At 35.2% G+C, this 20,263-nt stretch overlaps 1 protein-coding gene across 3 annotated transcripts in view; it reads right to left on the reverse strand.

The window, feature by feature from the left end:
• The window catches only part of gtdc1 (glycosyltransferase-like domain containing 1), a 40,505-nt gene extending 20,639 nt beyond the window's left edge, over positions 1–19,866 (reverse strand). The window contains exons 1-4 of one of the 3 annotated variants that reach the window (XM_042731170.1): positions 19,754–19,866; positions 10,803–11,001; positions 4,006–4,173; positions 2,809–2,982 (exon numbers count right to left, since the gene is read on the reverse strand). In XM_042731170.1, coding sequence (XP_042587104.1) covers positions 2,809–2,982; positions 4,006–4,173; positions 10,803–10,981 — 521 coding nt within the window. In that variant the 5' untranslated portion in view covers positions 10,982–11,001; positions 19,754–19,866. The other 2 variants (XM_042731171.1, XM_042731169.1) reach the window with 2 other exon arrangements.
• Positions 19,867–20,263: the final 397 nt, after the last annotated feature.

Genomic DNA, 20,263 nt, shown 5'->3' on the forward strand with positions numbered 1-20,263 from the left:
TTTTGGCAGAAAGAGAACAAAAGATTGAAAGAAATAAGAAATACGCATCACATAAACAAAGGACCAACGGGAGCCCACCTGCGAGATATTTCAAATCAAATACTCTGTTTCTTCTCTTGTTTGTCTCTGGGAATATTTTTAAATTCTTAAAAAGCTTGGACAAAGTTGGTCGCTGAGAAAAGAACCCAGGGCATGTTGACGGATGGCCGGCCATGCATATAATCGTTTCCTTACACTCTGTGAGTTTGCTTTGGAAGGGGCGAATTACCATCTGAAAATGAGCTGAGAAACACTGTAGGCGAGAGCCCTGCGTCATCAGTGTCAGCTTACTTACAGCGTCTCTTACCCATGATACAGACACACACACTCCCAAATGTGCACACACACACACTAGTGTGGACCAATATTACTAATGTCATCTTAACCCACATTTTACACACAGGGCAAATTTGTCATCCAACCAAGCGTAGGGGCACATCCATCCCCTCATAGAAAACTAAACGCAACAAACAACACACACGCAGATACACAAACACTAAAAGACAGAGGAAGGAATTCAGTAATAGTGTCCACTGACTGTAATTTTTTTGTTGCACATGCTATATATTGTCTGATTCATTAAAGGAATCATGCAAACCAGGGAGTAGCACAAAAAAAAATAATAATAATATGATATGACTTATGATATTGCATTTCTTTTAAAAACAATTCAGGTAATGGCAAATCATATTTATCATACTTCAATATTTGAAGCAGGACAATTTTGTGAAAAAGGTGCGATCTATAGTAAACATAATTTACACAGACAGGAGACATGTTTGTTTGTACATTTCTATAGTATACTTAGCACATGGTTAAATTGGATTTTGGTTGGTTAAACATCAAATTCAACTACTGAATTCGTCCACAGCGATGCACGATTTAGGGCATAAATATATTTCCATCAGTGCACTGTTATATCATTTAGTTTACATTTCTAAAACACAACTGCAATTATTTTCCATGACAAAAAAACTGGAGAGCTATGTTATCCATATAGGTGCATTTCAAAAAGATACAGCAAAGTGTACGCAGCTGTTTTAGTGATGAAGAACAGTGAAACGTGACCTCAGTGGTGTACGCTGGTCTGGCTCTTCTAAATCACGAAAAACAAACTTGAAAACACAAAGCGGCTGGATATTTCTTTTAAGTGTGCATTAAAAATCTTGATTTTGTCAACCAAGAATCTACTGACTAATGCAAAAAAAATAAAAATAAATCATGCATCAGAGGGATAACGCAAAACATGCCTCGCTCAGACCTGGAGATAAACATTTTAGATATACAGATTGAAAGAACAAAGAGAAGACGAAAAAATAATGGACTGCAAACATATTAAAAAAGAAAGATGTAATGTTAATATGTGACATGACACTTTTATGCTGAGCTAATGCACATAATAAAAACATGAAATTCTGATTCAAATAATTATTTTACACTTTTGGAAATAAAACTACATACATATATATATGATATATAACCTATCTGCAATCCTAATAGAAACAAATTGATCTCTTCGGCATTATATTATGTTGGTATAATGAAAGCTATGACTAATTTTGCAACCAATCCACGACTTTTCTAATTCAATAACGACGTGCACATCAAAATGACAAAGACTGCTTTGCAGCTAAGGGAGGATGTGAAATGGTATGCACTACATGCTTACAGTCTCTGTAATCTTTAAACCAGCACACATAAGCCAGCCCGAGAATGCCTTGAATCAAAATGAATTAACAACATTGTTCCACTCACTTCAGGTCCTGCTTGCTGTTCATTAGGAATCTAATAAGAAGCAGGCCCCTCCGTGGAGTCGCTTCTAGCCGACTTATTCTTGACATTGCTTTGGAACGGGGCGATGAAAAAAGCACCACCCATGCTTGCTGATCCAAGACGACAGTTCGAGAGGCAAATTCTGAAGCCAATCTAGACTGCGCAAGTCAAAACGAAACACACAGCACAGTGAGATTTTAAAGCTGTGGGGGTGGGGGTGGGGTAGCAGTGTGCTCAGAGACCCCCCAAAAAAGCTACAATAAATTCAGGGACCGACAACTGAGCCCACAAGGACATCAAGCATGACTGAGTGTACTGCATTTTAAATATTTGCTTTTAGTAGGTTTTGCCCTCAATTCAAGCAATTTTAAAAGCCAAGATTTTATTTTAAATAGCTTAAAACGCTATTTATGTCATGATAACTAACTAAAATGCAATGCATAATTAATGGTCACAGCGTGAAGAGTCAGTATACTGTAGCTACAGTTGCTTGAATCCAAATTAGCCAAAACGTTCTGAAAATGATTTTGGAAACATGGTGGACTTTTATAACATGGGTAATAAAACCCTATTTGATTTGCTGATATTCAAGGCAGATGACATGCTCTGATTAAAAATCCTGACAAATTTTCATACTACATCATCAGTTGCTCAGCACACAAACATCAAACACAAATATCTACATCATCTACAACCAAACATACTAAAACACAAAGAAATTGCTTCCTGTTCCAGTGGGCATGTTGTGTATGTGCGTGCATGTGCGCCCGAGTGCAAGTACGTATCTGTAGCCGAAGCGTGTCAAGTGATCCACACAGGATATTAAAGCTGTCTATTCTAATCACTTTCTTACACAACTTTGCCCACTTGCCATTAACCACGCTTGCATACGCGATCAGCTTTTGGGGGCAGATTAAGAGTGAACTCGATAGCACGTTTTTAATCAGTGGAGGAGTGATCCCTAGAAGACTGTGGGTGAGGGATATAAGGACAGACCTTGTGACATCAGGAAAGCGAATCGGGAAGTGAAGGACACGGCACTTGGGCCAGATGAGCTGGTCCAGATCTTTGGGCCGATGGTCAGGCATGGTCTTCATGAAGGTAGAAATAGAGGAGAGGAAAGACTCCATGTTGAATGCGGAGTTGAATGCCACCACATCCGCAACCAGACTGGGAAAACATTGACATTTCAGATGACAAAGATAAAATATACTGACAAACAAAGCCACAGAATGTCAAAGTGTCACAATAACACTCCTTAATTAATTCTCCAAACTGAGCATTATTAAAAACAGCATTTGTTTTGAAAAGCGAACTTCACTCGTATATGAAAAGCCAATGTCTCCAGTAACTAGTCACTTTAAATATCTAATACATTTGATTAGAATCCACAGACACAAACACACCATGTTTTTAAATGGCACACTGATTAACCCCAATTGCCAGAATCAATCATTGCATTGCACTCAATTAGAGAGTGAATTAGAGGAGCCGAGCCCTTTTTTGTGTCACTGTTCTGCAACGTTAATAAAGTTGAGCAAGCAAAGGGCCTTTGAATTATTGACATGATACTCTGACAGACAACAATCACAATGTATTCCAATTAGAGCTCTTAAAACCCTTTCTTTCAAGCATCAAGATTGATTATGACATTAGGCTTTAAAACAGCGAGTTCTTAAGAATTAGAGCGCCATTATACGATCCCATAATTAACCAATCACATCATGCCAAGTAACGCGCATGATAAACTATTCTGTCTCAGACACACTGTCTCTCTTGTGAATTAAAATCCAGTCTGGTACAGAAATGGTACTTGTTATACACAGACTGTACTGACATATGAGCATACGTTAAGATGACCAGATTTCTGAAAATCAAAACATGGGAAATTTCTCATTTAAATTTCTAATGTTATTTGCTATGAATTAAAAAGTGCTCCTTTCTAATTAATTGATAACATTAGAAATTGAATTTTTGTTTGTGTATTTTGATTATGGTTAATGTAGTAATGTTGTACTGTATCATACTTTGACATTCTACTGCTATACTATTTAGTCAACAATTCGTACTTCTAAACAGTAAAAACTACTTAAACAGAAATTAAACATGTATGTGCATGTGTAATATCCAGCACAATAGATAAGTCTGGTGACCCTAACATACTGTATGTTTATAAAGTTCATCAGTTGTTACCATGAGAGGATCTGGTTGTAGCCATATTGGAAGTCTCTTTCTTGGCTTTTGCGAACTGGATAGACCAGCTGGTTCTCATGGAAGTAGAGGACCTTCTTAAGACGGGCGAGATCAGGCCGCAGGGCTACAAGTTCAGCAAGATTGAGTACGGAGCTGGTGAACAAAACCCTGCGAGACAAAGAAAGGAAAAAACAGATAAAAGAAGGAACCATTAGTTTTACTGGCTGCAACGGCGTTACTTGAATATCAATGCTGCCACACAGGCCCAAGCATTGATAATTGTTCTGACCACTAAAACCTGCTTTAACATGTGAAGAAAAAATAAATAAGTAAATAAATTAATTTAAAATAAGTAAAATAAGTATTGAACACATCATCATTTTTCTCAGTAAATATATTTCTTAAGGTGCTGTTGACATGATATTTTCACCAGATGTCGGTAACAACCCAAGCAATCCATACACACAAAGAAAGCAAAACAAATAAGTTCAGAAATTAAGTTCTGTGTAATAAAATAGAATGACCCAGGGAAAAAGTATTTAACACGCTTACTGAAACTTATTTAATACTTTGTACAAAAGCCTTTGTTGGTAATGACAGCTTCAAGACGCCTCCTGTATGGAGAAACTAGTCGCAAGCATTGCTCAGGTGTGATTTTGGCCCATTCTTCCACACAAACAGTCTTCAAATTTTGAAGGTTCCATGGGCCTCTTCTATGAACTCTGATCTTTAGTTCTTTCCATAGATTTTCTATTAGATTCAAGTCTGGCTGGGCCATTCTAGCAGCTTTCTTTTCTTTCTCTGAAACCAAATGAGTTTCCTTGGCTGTGTGTTTGGGATCATTGTCCCGCTGGAATGTCCACCCTCATTTCATATTCATCATCCTGGTAGATGGCAGCAGATTTTTATCAAGAATGTCTCAGTAACTTTTTCCATTCATCCTTCCTTCAATTATAAGAATTTTACCAGTGCCACACCATGATGTTTTGGGGTGATGTGCCATTTGACCTCCAAACATGGTATGTATTATGGCACCCAAAGAGTACAATTTTTGTCTCATCTGACCAGACTATATTCTCCCAGTATTTCACAGGCTTGTCTTAATGTTGTGCAGCAAACTTTAAACGAGATTCAACAAGCTTTTTCTTCAGCAATACAGACTTGTGTGTTGGGCGTGCACACAGGCCACGGCGGCTGAGTGCATTATTTATTGATTTCTTTGAAACAATTGTACATGCTAATTCCAGGTCTTTCTGAAGCTCTCCACAAGTGGTCCTTGGCTCTTGAACAACTCTTCTGATAATTATTTTCACTCCTCTGTCAGAAATCTTGCGAGGAGCACCTGGTCGTGGCCAGTTTATGGTGAAATTATATTCTTTCCATTTCCAGATTATGGCCCCAGCAGTACTCACTGGAACATTCAAGTATAGAAATCCTTCTGTAACCAATGCCATTAGTATGTTTTGCAACAATAAGGTTGTGAAGGTCTCGAGAAAGCTCTTTGCTCTTACCCATTATGAAATGTTTCTTGTGTGACTCATTGGTCATGAGACACCTTTTTACAGGCCATCAGTTGGGACTGAACCAACTGATATGAATTTCCACTGACAAGGGGCAGGATTGCTTTCTAATTACTGATAGATTTCAGCTGGTGTCTTGGATTCCCATGCCTTTTTGCACCTCCCTTTCCTCATGTGTTCAATACTTTTTTTCCTGTGTCATGCCACTTTATTACACAGAACTTAATTTCTGAATGTATTTGTTTTGCTTTCTTTATATGTATGTATTACTTGGATTGTCACCAACATCTGTGAAAATTTAATGTCAGCAGCACCTTTAGAAATATATTTACTTTAGAAACTATATTTACTAAATTTTACCCGCTGTGTGTGTATATTATATATATATATATATATATATATATATATATACCTGCTGTAAAGTGTGAAATAAACTGAATATAGATAGATAGATAGATAGATAGATAGATAGATAGATAGATAGATAGATAGATAGATAGATAGATAGATAGATGTATTATGGAAATACAATAAAAACAGTAACGATCTGAAACATTATTACAATTATTATTTTTATTATTTTTTCTATTGTAATACATTTTAAAATGCAATTTATTCCTGTGATGGCAAAGCTTAATTTTAATCAGTCATTACTACAGTCGTTATTGTCACACAGTGACACTTCATTTGATGAATTTAGTGTGTCCTTGATAATTTACAAACGTATGCATTTCTTTCAAAACAAAAATCATACTAGCCCAAACTTTTGAACAGTTAAGTTTATACAAAATATAACTAACATGAAAAAGTTGTCCTTTTGAAATGCAAAATGCATAAAAACTGCAGCTATAGCTGAGGATGCCTGCAACTAAGGTCTCAAATGACTTTAGAGTAAAATATGAAATCCTAGATCTGCAAATGAAAAAAAAAAAAAAAATACATAATTTGAAACACAAGAGGACACAGAAATCTCTGCACATTCCATGCTGAGAGAAACATTATTGAGGTTAATGAACACTCCTTTAAGATGTTATATACACAAGTAGGGGACCATTGAAGATTTTGCCCTTGTATGTGCTAAGAGCCATGGGACAAGGGCTTTGAAGTTCAGTTCTGGTCTCCCTAAATGAACCCAGCCCCCTCTTCTAAGCCCCCATCGCCTGTCAGTCTAACCCTGCAGCCTGTTCGCCAGTCTCTTTGATGTGGGGAGCCCGCGGCCTCGCGACCGTGACTCTGTCGCTGTCAGAAGTGTCCCTTTTATGCTAATCTACAACCAGCTCCCCCTAACCAATTCTTAATCTTAACTATACGAAAAACCAATCACACTGCTTTAAGATCAGCGTGAAGGGGCAACTTCTACCATTCCGTGCCCCCGTAACTGTGTGGCAGGATTACGTCTCTATTCCCCAACTCCATCAGGACGAGCGCAAAACAGCACCTCCCAAATCCTCACTCACACACAACTCCGAAATCAAACCAGATGATAGAAGTTACTATTTTTAGTCTTGCTTTCCTGCTTGAAATTTTCAAGTGGAGTGAGTCCAATACTAATGAAACAGGAAAGCTTTGGCTCCCTTTGAACTAGAGGTGAGGACAGACACTTGAGTCTGATGCATCTTTTTAGGTCAGTCCAGTTGATGTGGTTGCTGAAGCAAGCAGGCAGACGGTAAACGGTATCGTTGCATAAACCTTAATGAGCAATTTCAGGGCCCACCAAATGCCAAAACTAAATCTGACTCATCTATTTCAACGGAAAGCACTTTAAAAAAAAAAAAGTCTCATCTCATGCACTTGATAGATATAATCTTCATCTAAGGTGTGTAAACAATCATTCACAAGAGTCATTGTTGGCTTTTATTAAACTGTGACGTAACCGTAACTGTCGCCCACTGACTTTTTCCAGTGCAAACTATTAACCGTAACCAAACCAGACATTTTGGCTCTGTGAGAACCTGTAAGATAAGAGACACAGTGGGTGGGCAAGCTGCTCTGTGCTGAGTCAGGTTTGAAACTGCCTCATCAAAGGTGCTGATCTGGAGAAGCAAGCATTGCTCTTGGTCGCACAATTGCCTTAGTACCTTTTCATTATTACTGTATGTTTGGCAAGCATGAATGAAGTAGGAGATGAACCATTTCGCCAATCTTTATTCACTGAAACGGACTACATTCACACGCATTGACTTCACAATTTTTGACCATCACATAAGGGCAAGTTGCAGATGACCCAAGAGTTGATACAGGTTTTGAAAGTGCGTCCAGGTCGTTGACACGTGAAGGGTTATGTGCATATTTGATACCTAAGTTCAGGAATGAGAAGCCTGTTCTAACTTTTGCTTAACTCAGAGTGCAGCAAGATGAGATTGCAGCTGAAGGAATGCTCAGGGCTTCCCCCACCCACCTGCGGTTTCTCCGTCCCTTAAAAGGAAGCATGAAAGTCCCCAATCGGATCCTAGTCTCTAAATGTGTTTGTGTCCTTGTTTATGCAGTTTTAGAAACTTTATTTGAACCAACACTTCACAAAGTACCACTAAGTGATATAAGGAAGCAAGTGTGTAATCTCTCTGTGGAGTGCACTATGTGTGGAGGCACCCTTATTCTAATTTTAAAATATCATTGTGAAATGAAAATAATAATGGGAATAAAAGATTTCATTCGTCAGAATTAGCTAATGCATTAGGTATCATGACCTAACAATTAACAATAATTTTGCAGCATTTATTATTCCAAATTTATGTTCATTTCCAAATATACTAATACATTTTCCACATGTGTGACAAGTTGTATAAATTAACAATTGCAGTATTTTAAACAAACATGAGCTTGTTATCTGTATATTAGTTATATTATAAATAGTATATTTATAAGTTAACATTAATTTAGATTAATAAATGCAGATTAATTTTAAAAAAAAAACTGTTGTTCATTGTTAGTTCATATCTGAAGAGAACTAAGGAGAACAAATTAAACCTAATTATAAAGTGTTACTCATATTCTTATGGTGAAGATAATACAGGCAGGTATGATTACACTACTTTCATTTAGCTCAGCGTTGGTGTTCATTTTGTGTCAGCTATTTAATCTAGAGGTAGTGACTGATCAAACTGTGTACCCACATATACCAGTAAAACCTTAACAAACTTTGATTTTGACTATTAAGAATATCCTAGTATTGGGTGTAAAAATGTCAAACCACATTGCACAGTTGCTATTACACAAAGCTTCTGTGATGTTTTGTAGACATTTAAAAAAGATGAAAATAGCTAGAAAAAAAAAAACAGTAGAAAGTATGCAAAATGCTCTAAACCCATAATAAACACTCGCAGCACAACTAGAAAATTATCATTAGTTGGTAAAAAATTATATATATGTGTAAATACACACACACACACACACACACACACAAATACATATATATACACACATGCATACATACACACATACATATATATACATTTGTGCTCATAAGTTTACATACCCCTTGCATAATATGCAAATATGTTAATAATTTTAACAAAATAGGTGAGCTCGTGAAAATTGCATATTATTTTTTATTTAGTACTGTCCTGAATAAGCTATTTGACATTACAAATGTTTATATATACTCCACAAGAAAAAAACTGAATTTATAAAAATGACCCCATTCAAAATTTTACATACCCTTGATTCTTAATACTTTTTGTTGTTTCCTGAGTGATCCACAATTTCTGTTTTGTGGTAGTTGTTCATGAGTCCTGCATTGGTCCTAAAGAGTTCAACTGCCTGCTGTACTTCAGAAAAATCCCCAAGCTCCTGCACATTCTTTGGTTTTCCAGCATCTTCTGCATGTTCAAACTTTTTCCAAAAGTGACTGTATGATTTTGAGATATATCTTTTCACACTGGGGACAACTGAGGGACTCATATACAACTATTACAGATGGTTTAAATGCTCACCGATCCTCCAGAAGGGAAAATCACGCACATGAGCCGGGGGGGTAAAAATGGTTTGAATTTGTAGATCATGGTAAATTTAACTTAATTTTTTTCTTCTGAGAAACATATTACTATCTACTGTAATGTCTGAAGTGCAGTACTAAATGAAGAAAAAAAAAAATTATATATATATATATATATATATATATATATATATATATATATATATTTATTATATGGTATATAGGCAAAATAAGGAAAATGTACACATCTCGATTCTGTTCAAAAGTTTTCATTCCCCGGCTCTTAATGATGCATGGTTTTTCCTTCTGTAGCATCAGTGTATGTATGTATGTATGTATGTATGTATGTATGTATGTATATATATATATATATATATATATATATATATATATATATATATATATATATATATATATATATATATATATATATATGCATCTGTAAAATAGCTTATTCAGGACAGTACTAAATAAAGAATAACATGCAATTTTCATGAACTCTCTTATTTTGTTATTTGCAAGGGATATGTAAACTTATGACCACAACAGTGATTTTATATATATATATATATATATATATATATACCTTGTATATATAGGCATTCTTACAAATGAGGACAATAGAATCATAAATCAAAACAAACAAGAGCAATATGTAAGTGCTGTGATAAGTCTCAGTTAGCCTAATGCAGTAAATGTAGTTTTTTTTTTAATAATAAATAAAAAGAAAACTAGTAGATAGAATAGAAAAGAATAGAAAACATAAGTGTTAATGGGTCTTTTTTTTATAAAAAAAAAAAAGTCAACAGATTAGAAAAAGAATTGATAATGTTAGTGTTAGAGGATCATTTTTTAAATACAAAGAAAACAAGTAGATAGAATAGAAAAAGAATAGAGAATACTAGTGTTAGAGTATTATGCAGTATGCTCCATGATTTTTGAAAAGGTTGTACAAGAAATGCAGAAATGTTTTAGATCTGGACAGGATTTAATCTCTGGTAAAGTCTTTGGTATACAAGTCTTGTTTCTGCAAGTTTGGTTATACACCAGAGCTGTATAGCAACAATATCCTCAGCAATGCTGTGCAGTAATGAGGAAACCACATCTATGTGGCTTTAAAGTATGGGACTGGGGGGATGACAAATGTTTGACGTATGAGGTACAATAGAACTGAGTAAGTGAGTTAATCACCAATTATACTTAACCTGACAACATTTAAGGTCATGCAAATGTCTAAAATTGTTGTAAATGGCCATAATTGTTTATCTAATGCAATGAACTTAATACATGTTTATGTGTAAAATAATGGTATGTCAGTATATATGTTTAAATATTTATCTGACCTGTACGAGGAACTTGCTGGAACTGCTTGCATAAAGTACAGAGCAGAAGTTCTGGCCCTCCAGTGCCATTTCTTTGCAGGCAGAGTGAAGCTTACACAGTCTTCAACACTTTCCTTGAGAAGATCAACCAGCTGTTTGTGGGAGCCACCATAGAACGCCTCCAGCAAGAGCACACTCATGGATACAGGCCCAACCAAACCTGAAATTTAGTGTGAAGGCACGCTATTACTGTAGAGTTAAAAATAATAATAATAATAATAATAAAATAAAATCACATTTTAATGACTCACATTAAAAAAAGGAGACCTATGATTAATAACCACATACTGGAGAGGGTGTTAATAATAATCGCACTGGCAAAATTCACCCACGTACAGTACTTTCCGAATCACACAGAATTTCATCATATACGTGTCACAGTTAAGTCATAGCTGGAGTGCATAATGAGTTAGGCAGCAAAAAACAAAAAATACTTCAGCTGATCGTTTGGAAATTTACGTCTTAATTCGATTGTTGTTTTGATAATTAAAAAGTTAGGCAGAAATTAACTACAAGCGACGTTACTAATTTAACTCGCTTCTTCAATAAGATGACAAACCACAGTGTCCAGCAAGCAAAATTTAGTGACAAAAAATTTACTGAATCATGTGTACATAGATGTACTGCAGAATGAACTAATGCTATCAAAAGCTTGTCCTCAAGTAGCATTGGGAAGTCTGATTCATTTTAGAGAAATGGTTCATTCGAACACACACAAAAAAAAAATAAAAAAATAAAAAGATTCAATGTTCCTATACCCAACATTTTAGGTCTTCTTTTAAATGGCGTGATATTTAGTTAAAGGCTGCTGTCACTATGTTTGCAACTGTTGTGTAAATCAGGGGCATTTTGTTTTTAAGCGAGTGAGTCATTCATTCAGAAACCTCTTGCTGTTCATGTGGCAGATAAATACAGCTAATTTGTGTAAATAAATTGCAATGTCTGTTATGCATAAGTTTGCAGTTATGCATAGCTGGAATTAACAACTTGTAGTAGCTAACTACTTTTTAAACAGCTATATAAAATACTTTTATGTAGTTAGCTTGTAGCTAAATTCCGAATTTTCAAAGTAGTTTGCTGAACACTGAATAAATTAAACAGACGGCAAGCTGATGCTGTCAAATGGCACTCGAGACACTTCAAAATGACTATAATTTGTTTCTATGAATTTTAGTGGTATCTTGTGGTGGGCATTGACCATGCTTTTTTCCCTGTAAACAGCCATGTGATAAACACTGCTGAGCACAGCACTTCATAGCAAGCAGAACTGTGAAAACGAATCAAAACTTTGCAAAAGGGAACTGGAAATGTAACAACTTAAGTAGGTTTAAACGTCTAACCTGAAAGGCTGGGGTTTTCCAATCGCTCGGATGTACTGAGTGGGATTTTCTCACAAAGTGATCTACCTCTACCCTTTTACCTCAGTGCCTCCATTTTACACAGGTAGGGCGTGAAAAGAATTCAACCTCAAGATGGAGAGGAAAGTGAGGAGTTAATGTTGCCTTGTTCAGACCCCCACACAGTTCATGCGAAAGGGAAACCCCGCAGTGCCCGACCTCACGACTAAAAGCAACACCATCATGACTGTCGATGGATGCTGAGTCATTGCTCAACTGCATTCAAAAGGCTCGCATGTGTAAGAGTTAACTCCTTTCAATCAATGGGATACCATATAACACTATAACAGATGAGTGAGGGATTCAATTTCTACGGATTTACACAAAATACCATTGAAGGCGGCATGAAAAAATACATTTACACGCTAAGACTATTATAAAAAAAACTAGCTAACCTTTTGCCAAGTCATGACTATATAAAAATTTATAAATAAAATAACAGAATAAATGGGCATACTATAAAATTGAACTATTTATACTGCATATTATTCATATAAATGCATAAAAAGCCTGATAAAATTCATCTTTACTAACACCGAAGACAGATTAAACCTACACACATATACATATATATATATATATATATATATATATATATATATATATATATATTTTTTTTTTTTTTTTTTTTTTTTTTTTTTTTTCTTTATTAAGCCTTTATACAAAATATTTAAAAAGTTTGCCTATGTTTTCTTTTTTTGTTTGGGGGGGTGGGGGGTTGTTGAGTACCATATTTGAAACCTCAGGTTTTTTTGCTTATACAGTAAAATATAGGGGGGGTGGGGTGGGCGGGAAGCACAGACGGAGAAAAAGTATTCATTTTTGGTACAGCTGCTGATATTTCTATGATCAAAAAGTAAGATTAAATTCTGATAGCTTTCTGATAGTTTATATATATATATATATATATATATATATATATATATATATATATATATATATATATATATATATATATATATATATATAATAGTATGTGCAAACCACATAAAGTGCCTATTAATATCATTGTAACTGTAGATTTGTTTTTTTTGTTTTTTTGAATTAGAGAAAAAAAATAATTGCCTTTTACTTGCTAAAAATATAAACTATCAATCAGACAGCATAAAGTATGGAGAAGATTGTGTACAACTGGTTTCAAAGCAAAGTTTTGGTTACATTTATAATATAGAGGACATAAAAATTAGCAGATGAAATATGATACAATATGCTTTATAGGGTTAACATACAGGCCTGGCACAAAATCTCCTCATTTGGTTACCCAGAGAATTAACCATAGATATTCCTTCCTCTTTTCTCATAGAAAAACATACTTTTCCCCTGAAGAGACAAGCCGTTATCTAATCTGCATTATTCCAGATGAAATACAGGATTTCCTTTGGCTCTTGAAATACTGGGGAAGAGGCAGTTTTAGAGAGACGCAGCCTCAGAGTACGAAAAGAAAAAAAAAAAACGGTGCAGCTGATACATCCGCAGGGGCAGTGCACGAGGACGTCATATCAAGCGCCAGTACCAATCCTGACGATTAAACCCATCAGTAAAAGTGACTCTACCAATGGCACCAATAAGTGCCAGTACAGGGGGGCGGATAGCATGGCACTGCCCAGTGACAAGCACCCAGAAACATGGCGCATCGGAGCGTGTAAGCCAACTCTCAACACCTCATTTTAACAGCCTCTAGCCATCCGTGGATGTCTTGAGTGTGTATGCGTGTGTGAATGTGTGTGTGTTTGCGTCATCAGCCGCGATGGACTCTGACAGGGCAGGAGGAGGCCTTAAAGTGATGTGGTCTTTCTGGAGGGCTAATTCAGCCAGAATGAAACATCCGATTATGTACTCCCACACAGCAGACCAAAGCCACGGCTGATCACTTGAAATTAGACTCGAGCGATACAAGGAAACAACATAAGGTCAAGCCTTAACCGTGCTGCATCTGAATAGTATCCAAAGTAAAACACCAACAAAATAAACTGGACTATTAAAAAAAAAAAACTGGTCAATTTATTTAAAAATACAATTCACGCATAGAGTAACTTGAATAAACATCTTCTATGGCAAGCAAGTTTTTAATTTCTAAATTAAAAGTAATTTGATTTCATGCACAAAGTCAAAAATCGGTGATTCAGCTGTCCTGAAATTATAATACAGAAAAAAAGATGTTGTTTACTAAGTACTAAAAATAATATTAATATAATTATTATAAGATGCACACACATATTCAAGGAAAGTGAATCCTAACACATTTCTAAGAACCTGCATGTAGAGATGTTTCCTTTTCTTTATCGCAAAAACACTCCTATTTCATATTTACCCATGTTCCGCCAGGCTTTCTGCAGGATTTTTAAGCTCAAATTTGAGACTTTTTAAGACCTTTTTTAAGACCTGCACAAATAAAATTAATACCATATGAGAGGGGTAGGGCAATGTCTATAGTACCATATTAAACTGTAGAATTTCTGTAAAAAGCATAATTTACAATTCAGATACAAGTTTTCACAAAACAAAAAGTTTTATAAAATGATAAACTTTACATTTCAGCCTTATTGTGCTTATATCTTAAGGACTACTGTGGATAGCTGACTTCTGAATTTTCTGATATTCTTCATATTTTGTATGGTCAGTTCACAGCAGTGATAGAAATTAATAATTTTCAACAAGTTTTATGGACTTTTTTTTTTTTTTTTTTCCTTTAAGCCATTTTTTTCTAGAAGTGTGCACCATCTTTTGAGTCAAATTCTTGTATTTGGGCTGTTACCAAACAAATGAAATCAGTATCAACAAAATGTATCTTTGCAATGCAGAGGAAACAAAGAAGCTGCATTAGAAGTGGCATTTAGATGCATTTACACACACTGTTTAATGCAGCTCTGAGGGACATGGAATACATTAACCAGCAGTTACAAATGCATAACTAATGTTTTGATATTTGAAACATAAAACATTGAAAACTAATGTTTGAAATTATTTAAAAATTAAAAGTTACCTTTAATGTGAAATTAATACAGCCAGTAGGCGGCAACAAGTCACTGTTAAGTGAGTCATTGCGATTGAACCGATTTATTTAAATGATTGATTCATTCAGGAATCAAACGCCCTCATGTTGCTCAGAGAGGCAAAACAGCGCTGTAGCTGTGTTTGGAATGATTTGTGTTGGAGAAATAGAGCAAAAACAGGAAATATGCCCCCGGTTTCACAGACAAGGCTTAAAACTAATCCCAGACTAAAATCTAAGCCTGAGCTGTTTCAGATGAAAGAAACTTGCTCTGACTGATCTTAAAACATATCAGTGCCTTTATTTTGTCTGAAAATGCACACCAGTAATGTTTTTTCTAAGGCACATTTATAAAAATTACTTTAATGTCCTAATTGAACTATGGCCTAATCCTGGTTTAGTCTAAACCCTGTCTGTGAAACCAGGCCATGGTGTCTAAAACATGAGTCTCTTAATACTAACTTGTTTATTAAAATGTTGTATAAAATCAATATAACATTTGTAATCATGCTGGCTTTTGGAGGTAAAACGGCACTCCTCGTGTGATATTGCCTATATGAAATTATATAAATATATACATTTTCTGCCCTATATGAATTATGTGATAATTCTACATGGATTTTAATGGACTAATTAATGCAGTGAAAGAATGCACTCTAAATGCGCACGCGCACTAGTCTAACTTACTAGACTAATATCAAATCGCACATCGTCAAAACAACAATTACGATATTATTGCAGACCACAAGCCTACATATCGCACACCCCTAAACTGTTCAGATTTTTATAATGCATTGTCTTCTTATCGATCCACCAGTTCACAATTAAAGCTGTATGTTTGCAGGGTAAAAACACGGGTTGATTTTTGCATTGGTCTTTACTCTGAACAAAACAACAGTTTTATGGAAAATGCTAATTTATTCTCTGCCAGCAGTTTAATCGTCACATTAAGCCATATCGCAATTCTGGTCTTTCCGTCCCCAAATTTAAGACCTCTTGATATCATAATTAAGACTTTCTTGTACAATTTAAGACTTTTTAAAGCCTTAAATGTGATACAACTAAATTGAAGACTTTTTAAGACCCCGCGGTAACCCTTGCCGCACTGAGATGCTCATATTGAAAGTCAAACGAGTCAAGTCACAACAGATGAGTGTTGGTAGGCATGTTTTGTAATGAAGTGCACAATAAGAGATCAAGTAGACACCATATCAACACGCTTTGTTTCCACAACATTCCACACACAGAGGGAAAAATATTACTGCCATCACATAACAACTGGGTCACGAATGAGTGGGCAAACTGTGGAGCTCTTTCAAAGTTCACTGTGCTCATAAATCCAGACGCTGGGCCGTCTCCATGGCTTGCATTTGCAAAAGTGCAGTTGATGTTTGTTTTATGTGCTGCAATCCAAGAGATCAGATGATTTCATATTTCACAAACAAATACTGTGGCTTGTAAATAAATAACATGGCTATGATTCTACTCTGCCTAAGACGTGAAAACTAATGCACTAATAGTTATTAAAAACAAACAGAATGAGGTAAAATACAAGAAAAGGCTAATTACCAAAAAATGTTCTAACTATCCAACCTAACTTCCAATTCCTTCTAATTGTTAGTGAATATGAGTAATAAAATGTTCATCGGCTCAAGCTGCATGAAATAACTGTGTCAAAAAAGCTTTTCAGCAATGATATTGTTTAACAAAGTGGTCTAATGAACGTTGCAACACACATTCTTCAACTTTCAGAGAGTCTCTGCTGAACTGAGTGGCATCCCAATCAACTAAAACACTATTAAGCCTTGTTAAATGATAGTCATTTGTTCCTGAAACCTTTTAATTCGAAGTGCTCAGACTGACACTGACACTTTCAGAAGGTTCACCACACACACGAGGGCATAAAGTGCTATTCATAAACGCCTTTGATCTCACGTTAGAAAAGCGAGAGGAAGTTCACATTTTAAACGAATTAAATTTTCAGACCATCCAAGTGTCTGTTCTGTCTTTTAATAGAGTGAGCCGTGTCCTCATTCACCTCGTCAGAGGCTTTGTGTTAACGGTAATCATTAAAGGAAAGGAAGCTGCTCTGTAATTACATGCTAGCGCTTACATGCTAATCACTGCACACGCGGCTGACGGAGATGAAGCGAGCCAAACGCCGGGCACGGTAATCATGTGCCATGGCATGAACTGAGTTTAACCTGATTCTTTATCATTTATGGGTGACAATTAGGTGACAGACTACAGCATTCTCAATTAGACCAGGCTTGATGCAAACGCTTGATTCCTGAACAGGTCATTTGAAAGAAAATTTCCTCCAGATTTCATAAAGGGCTAATTTCAAGTGTCTAGTAGAAGAAAATTGTATCTGTTACTGCTAGAGATTTAATAAGATGGCTGAATATGGCCTCTATCACAGACATGGGAGGCATGAAGTGGATCAAATGAAGTTCAAAAGAGCTTTCTTTAAACTATCAAGACACAACCAAAAATTTAAATGAAAATAAATTATTTTAAAGTGAAATAAATGGAAAATTTGGTGTCAGAGATACCTCAAACAGGCAAAAATTTAACTGGATACGTGGATGACATTATTTCCAAAGTGTATTAGCTACACAAACTGCGTTTGAAAAATATCCCAATGCTGAATTTTTCTTTTGTCATTATCGAGAATTACAATTTCGAACTCAAATACTCATTTATACAGATTACTGGAATGAGTTACCGTCTTACCAAAAATACCCACATTTCAAATTAGCTTTCCATGTCTATGTATTTCCATACGTGGGTAAGATATGCTTCCTGCTTAAAGATGAATGCAGCACACAGGTTCTCCTTCATTTATGGGTCATATACTGTAACACACATAATTCCTTACCAAACAGAAAAGACTTGGATATCTCTCACTTAGTCACTGAATTAAGCAAAACAGCCCTATCAAATAGGTAAACAGATCAAAATAAGTGCACTAAAATAAAGGCACAAATTGCTGCCTATTTTTTATTTATTTTTTTGTCAAAATTATGGCACAGGGAAGGTAAAATATGTTTAAAATATGTATAAAAGGTTTAAAAGTACCTTTATATACGTTTTCTCTCTTCAATACGACAGTAGGGATCAAAGACAATGCATAAACTGGTGACAAAAAATCTCAAGACCAGCGTTGTGACATTTCAAGGTTACATTCTTCATTTCCTCTCTCTGACTCATTTCAAGCAAAACACAGCTGGTCCAGCTGAAACCATGCGAATTAAGATCTGAAGCAACCACTCTGCATCATATTGTAGCATTTAGGGCAAAGACTGTGATATTCAGTAAAATATTGTTGGGTCCAAATAAATAAAAGCACTACTGGAATATTTGAATGCATTACATTTTGTGTTAACTCTCATTTGTCTCACTTATCTGCATGCTTTGCTTTTGTCCATTATTGTTAACATTTCTTTGACCACAGGTTAATAATATATTAATGCAGGAAATCTTTTAAATGCATTTCTTACTTCAGCTAAAAATCTGACTGCTGTTTAAAAAATGTTATTTGTTTGTCGTTATTCAGCAGACATACAAAAAGCACAGAAGCTAAAGCCACATTTTAAAATGTATTCATTTCAGTCCAATGATAAAAATGTCATATGATGGATCATATAAACAGGGTGCGATTTGCCGGGATTTATTGTGATAACGTTAAATACAGTTTCCGTCGTATTAAAATGATTTCATGACATGTCACCTATTATCTGCTTGCCTGGGTAGTTGGGTCAGCCTCTGCCTATGGACTTTTATACACCTGTAAAAAGTTTTCAAAAGCATCCCCTCCTCTGTTTTTTTTTTTCACAAATCGCACCCTGCATATAAATACATACATAAATTCACTTTTCTAAACAATTTTTGCAAATAAAATTACTTAACCAAATGGAGGTAATTTCTCCTTTTTTTGTATGAAGTCAGTTCTTCTCAGTGTCCCAGCAGAGTAACCACAGGTGTAATTCATCACAGTAACTGAACATATTCCAATAATGTTCAACAACCAGAAAGTTTCTATATACTAATGTTTGCAACCAGAATGTCTCTATATACTATTTTTGAATTGTTTAAACATTTCAAATCAAATCTAACTTATTTGTGTGGAATACTTTGCTTGATAGGGGTGCTTATGCTATCTTTAGAAATTTCACTTGGCTTGATATGATGTTATTAAACGCAAACAAATAAAACAGAGTTAAAATACAGTTTGGGCCATTGTATGCAGGGCTGTAACGCTGCATTCATACAAACGACTACTCTTTAGTTTTCTTTTCTTTTTAACATTAATTCACATCACAGACACGGCAATGAGAACCAACTTAACTGTAACTTTTGTTTAGAAGATAAGATACGCTAAGAAACACCTCGATGACTGCACAACCGCATATACTCATGTTTGCCGTTAGGTGATCGATAGAAAGCGCTCGGTACATAGGTTTTAACCCAGCTAAGTAGGCAGAAACCAACATACATACGCGTGTTTAATTCAGTCTTACCTCTTCCTGAAAGACGGCGCGTTTACGTCATGACGTCACTATGCGGGTGTACGCTCTCCTGCGCTGTACCGTAAAGTCGTTTGCAGGCATTGTGTTGTGCTCATTCTTCACAGTTGGTAGTGTGAACTATGCAGATGTTGGACAGTATTTTTTTTTTTATTTTTTTTTTTTTAATTCACTATGGATTAATAATTTAAAATATACAATTATTTTGTTTAGTGCAATTTTTAATTTTGTCAAAATAAATTTAATTTTGTCAAAATAAATTTAATTTTATGCTGGAAAATTAAATGAGGCTTATTTATTCATCCTTCAAACAGTGTAAGAACCTTTTTTTATTTTTTTTATGTATGATTGTATGATTTATTCATGAGAGTGGTGCTTATACTACAGTAAATGTAGTAACCCTAACTATGGTACAATTATAATGGTAAATGTTGGTAACCAAAAGTGAGGTATTTATCGTTCATATTATATATATTCATTATATAATTTTTAGGATCATTATCA

Source organism: Cyprinus carpio, chromosome B9 (genome assembly GCF_018340385.1).
Source record: "Cyprinus carpio isolate SPL01 chromosome B9, ASM1834038v1, whole genome shotgun sequence".
NCBI lineage: Eukaryota > Metazoa > Chordata > Actinopteri > Cypriniformes > Cyprinidae > Cyprinus > Cyprinus carpio.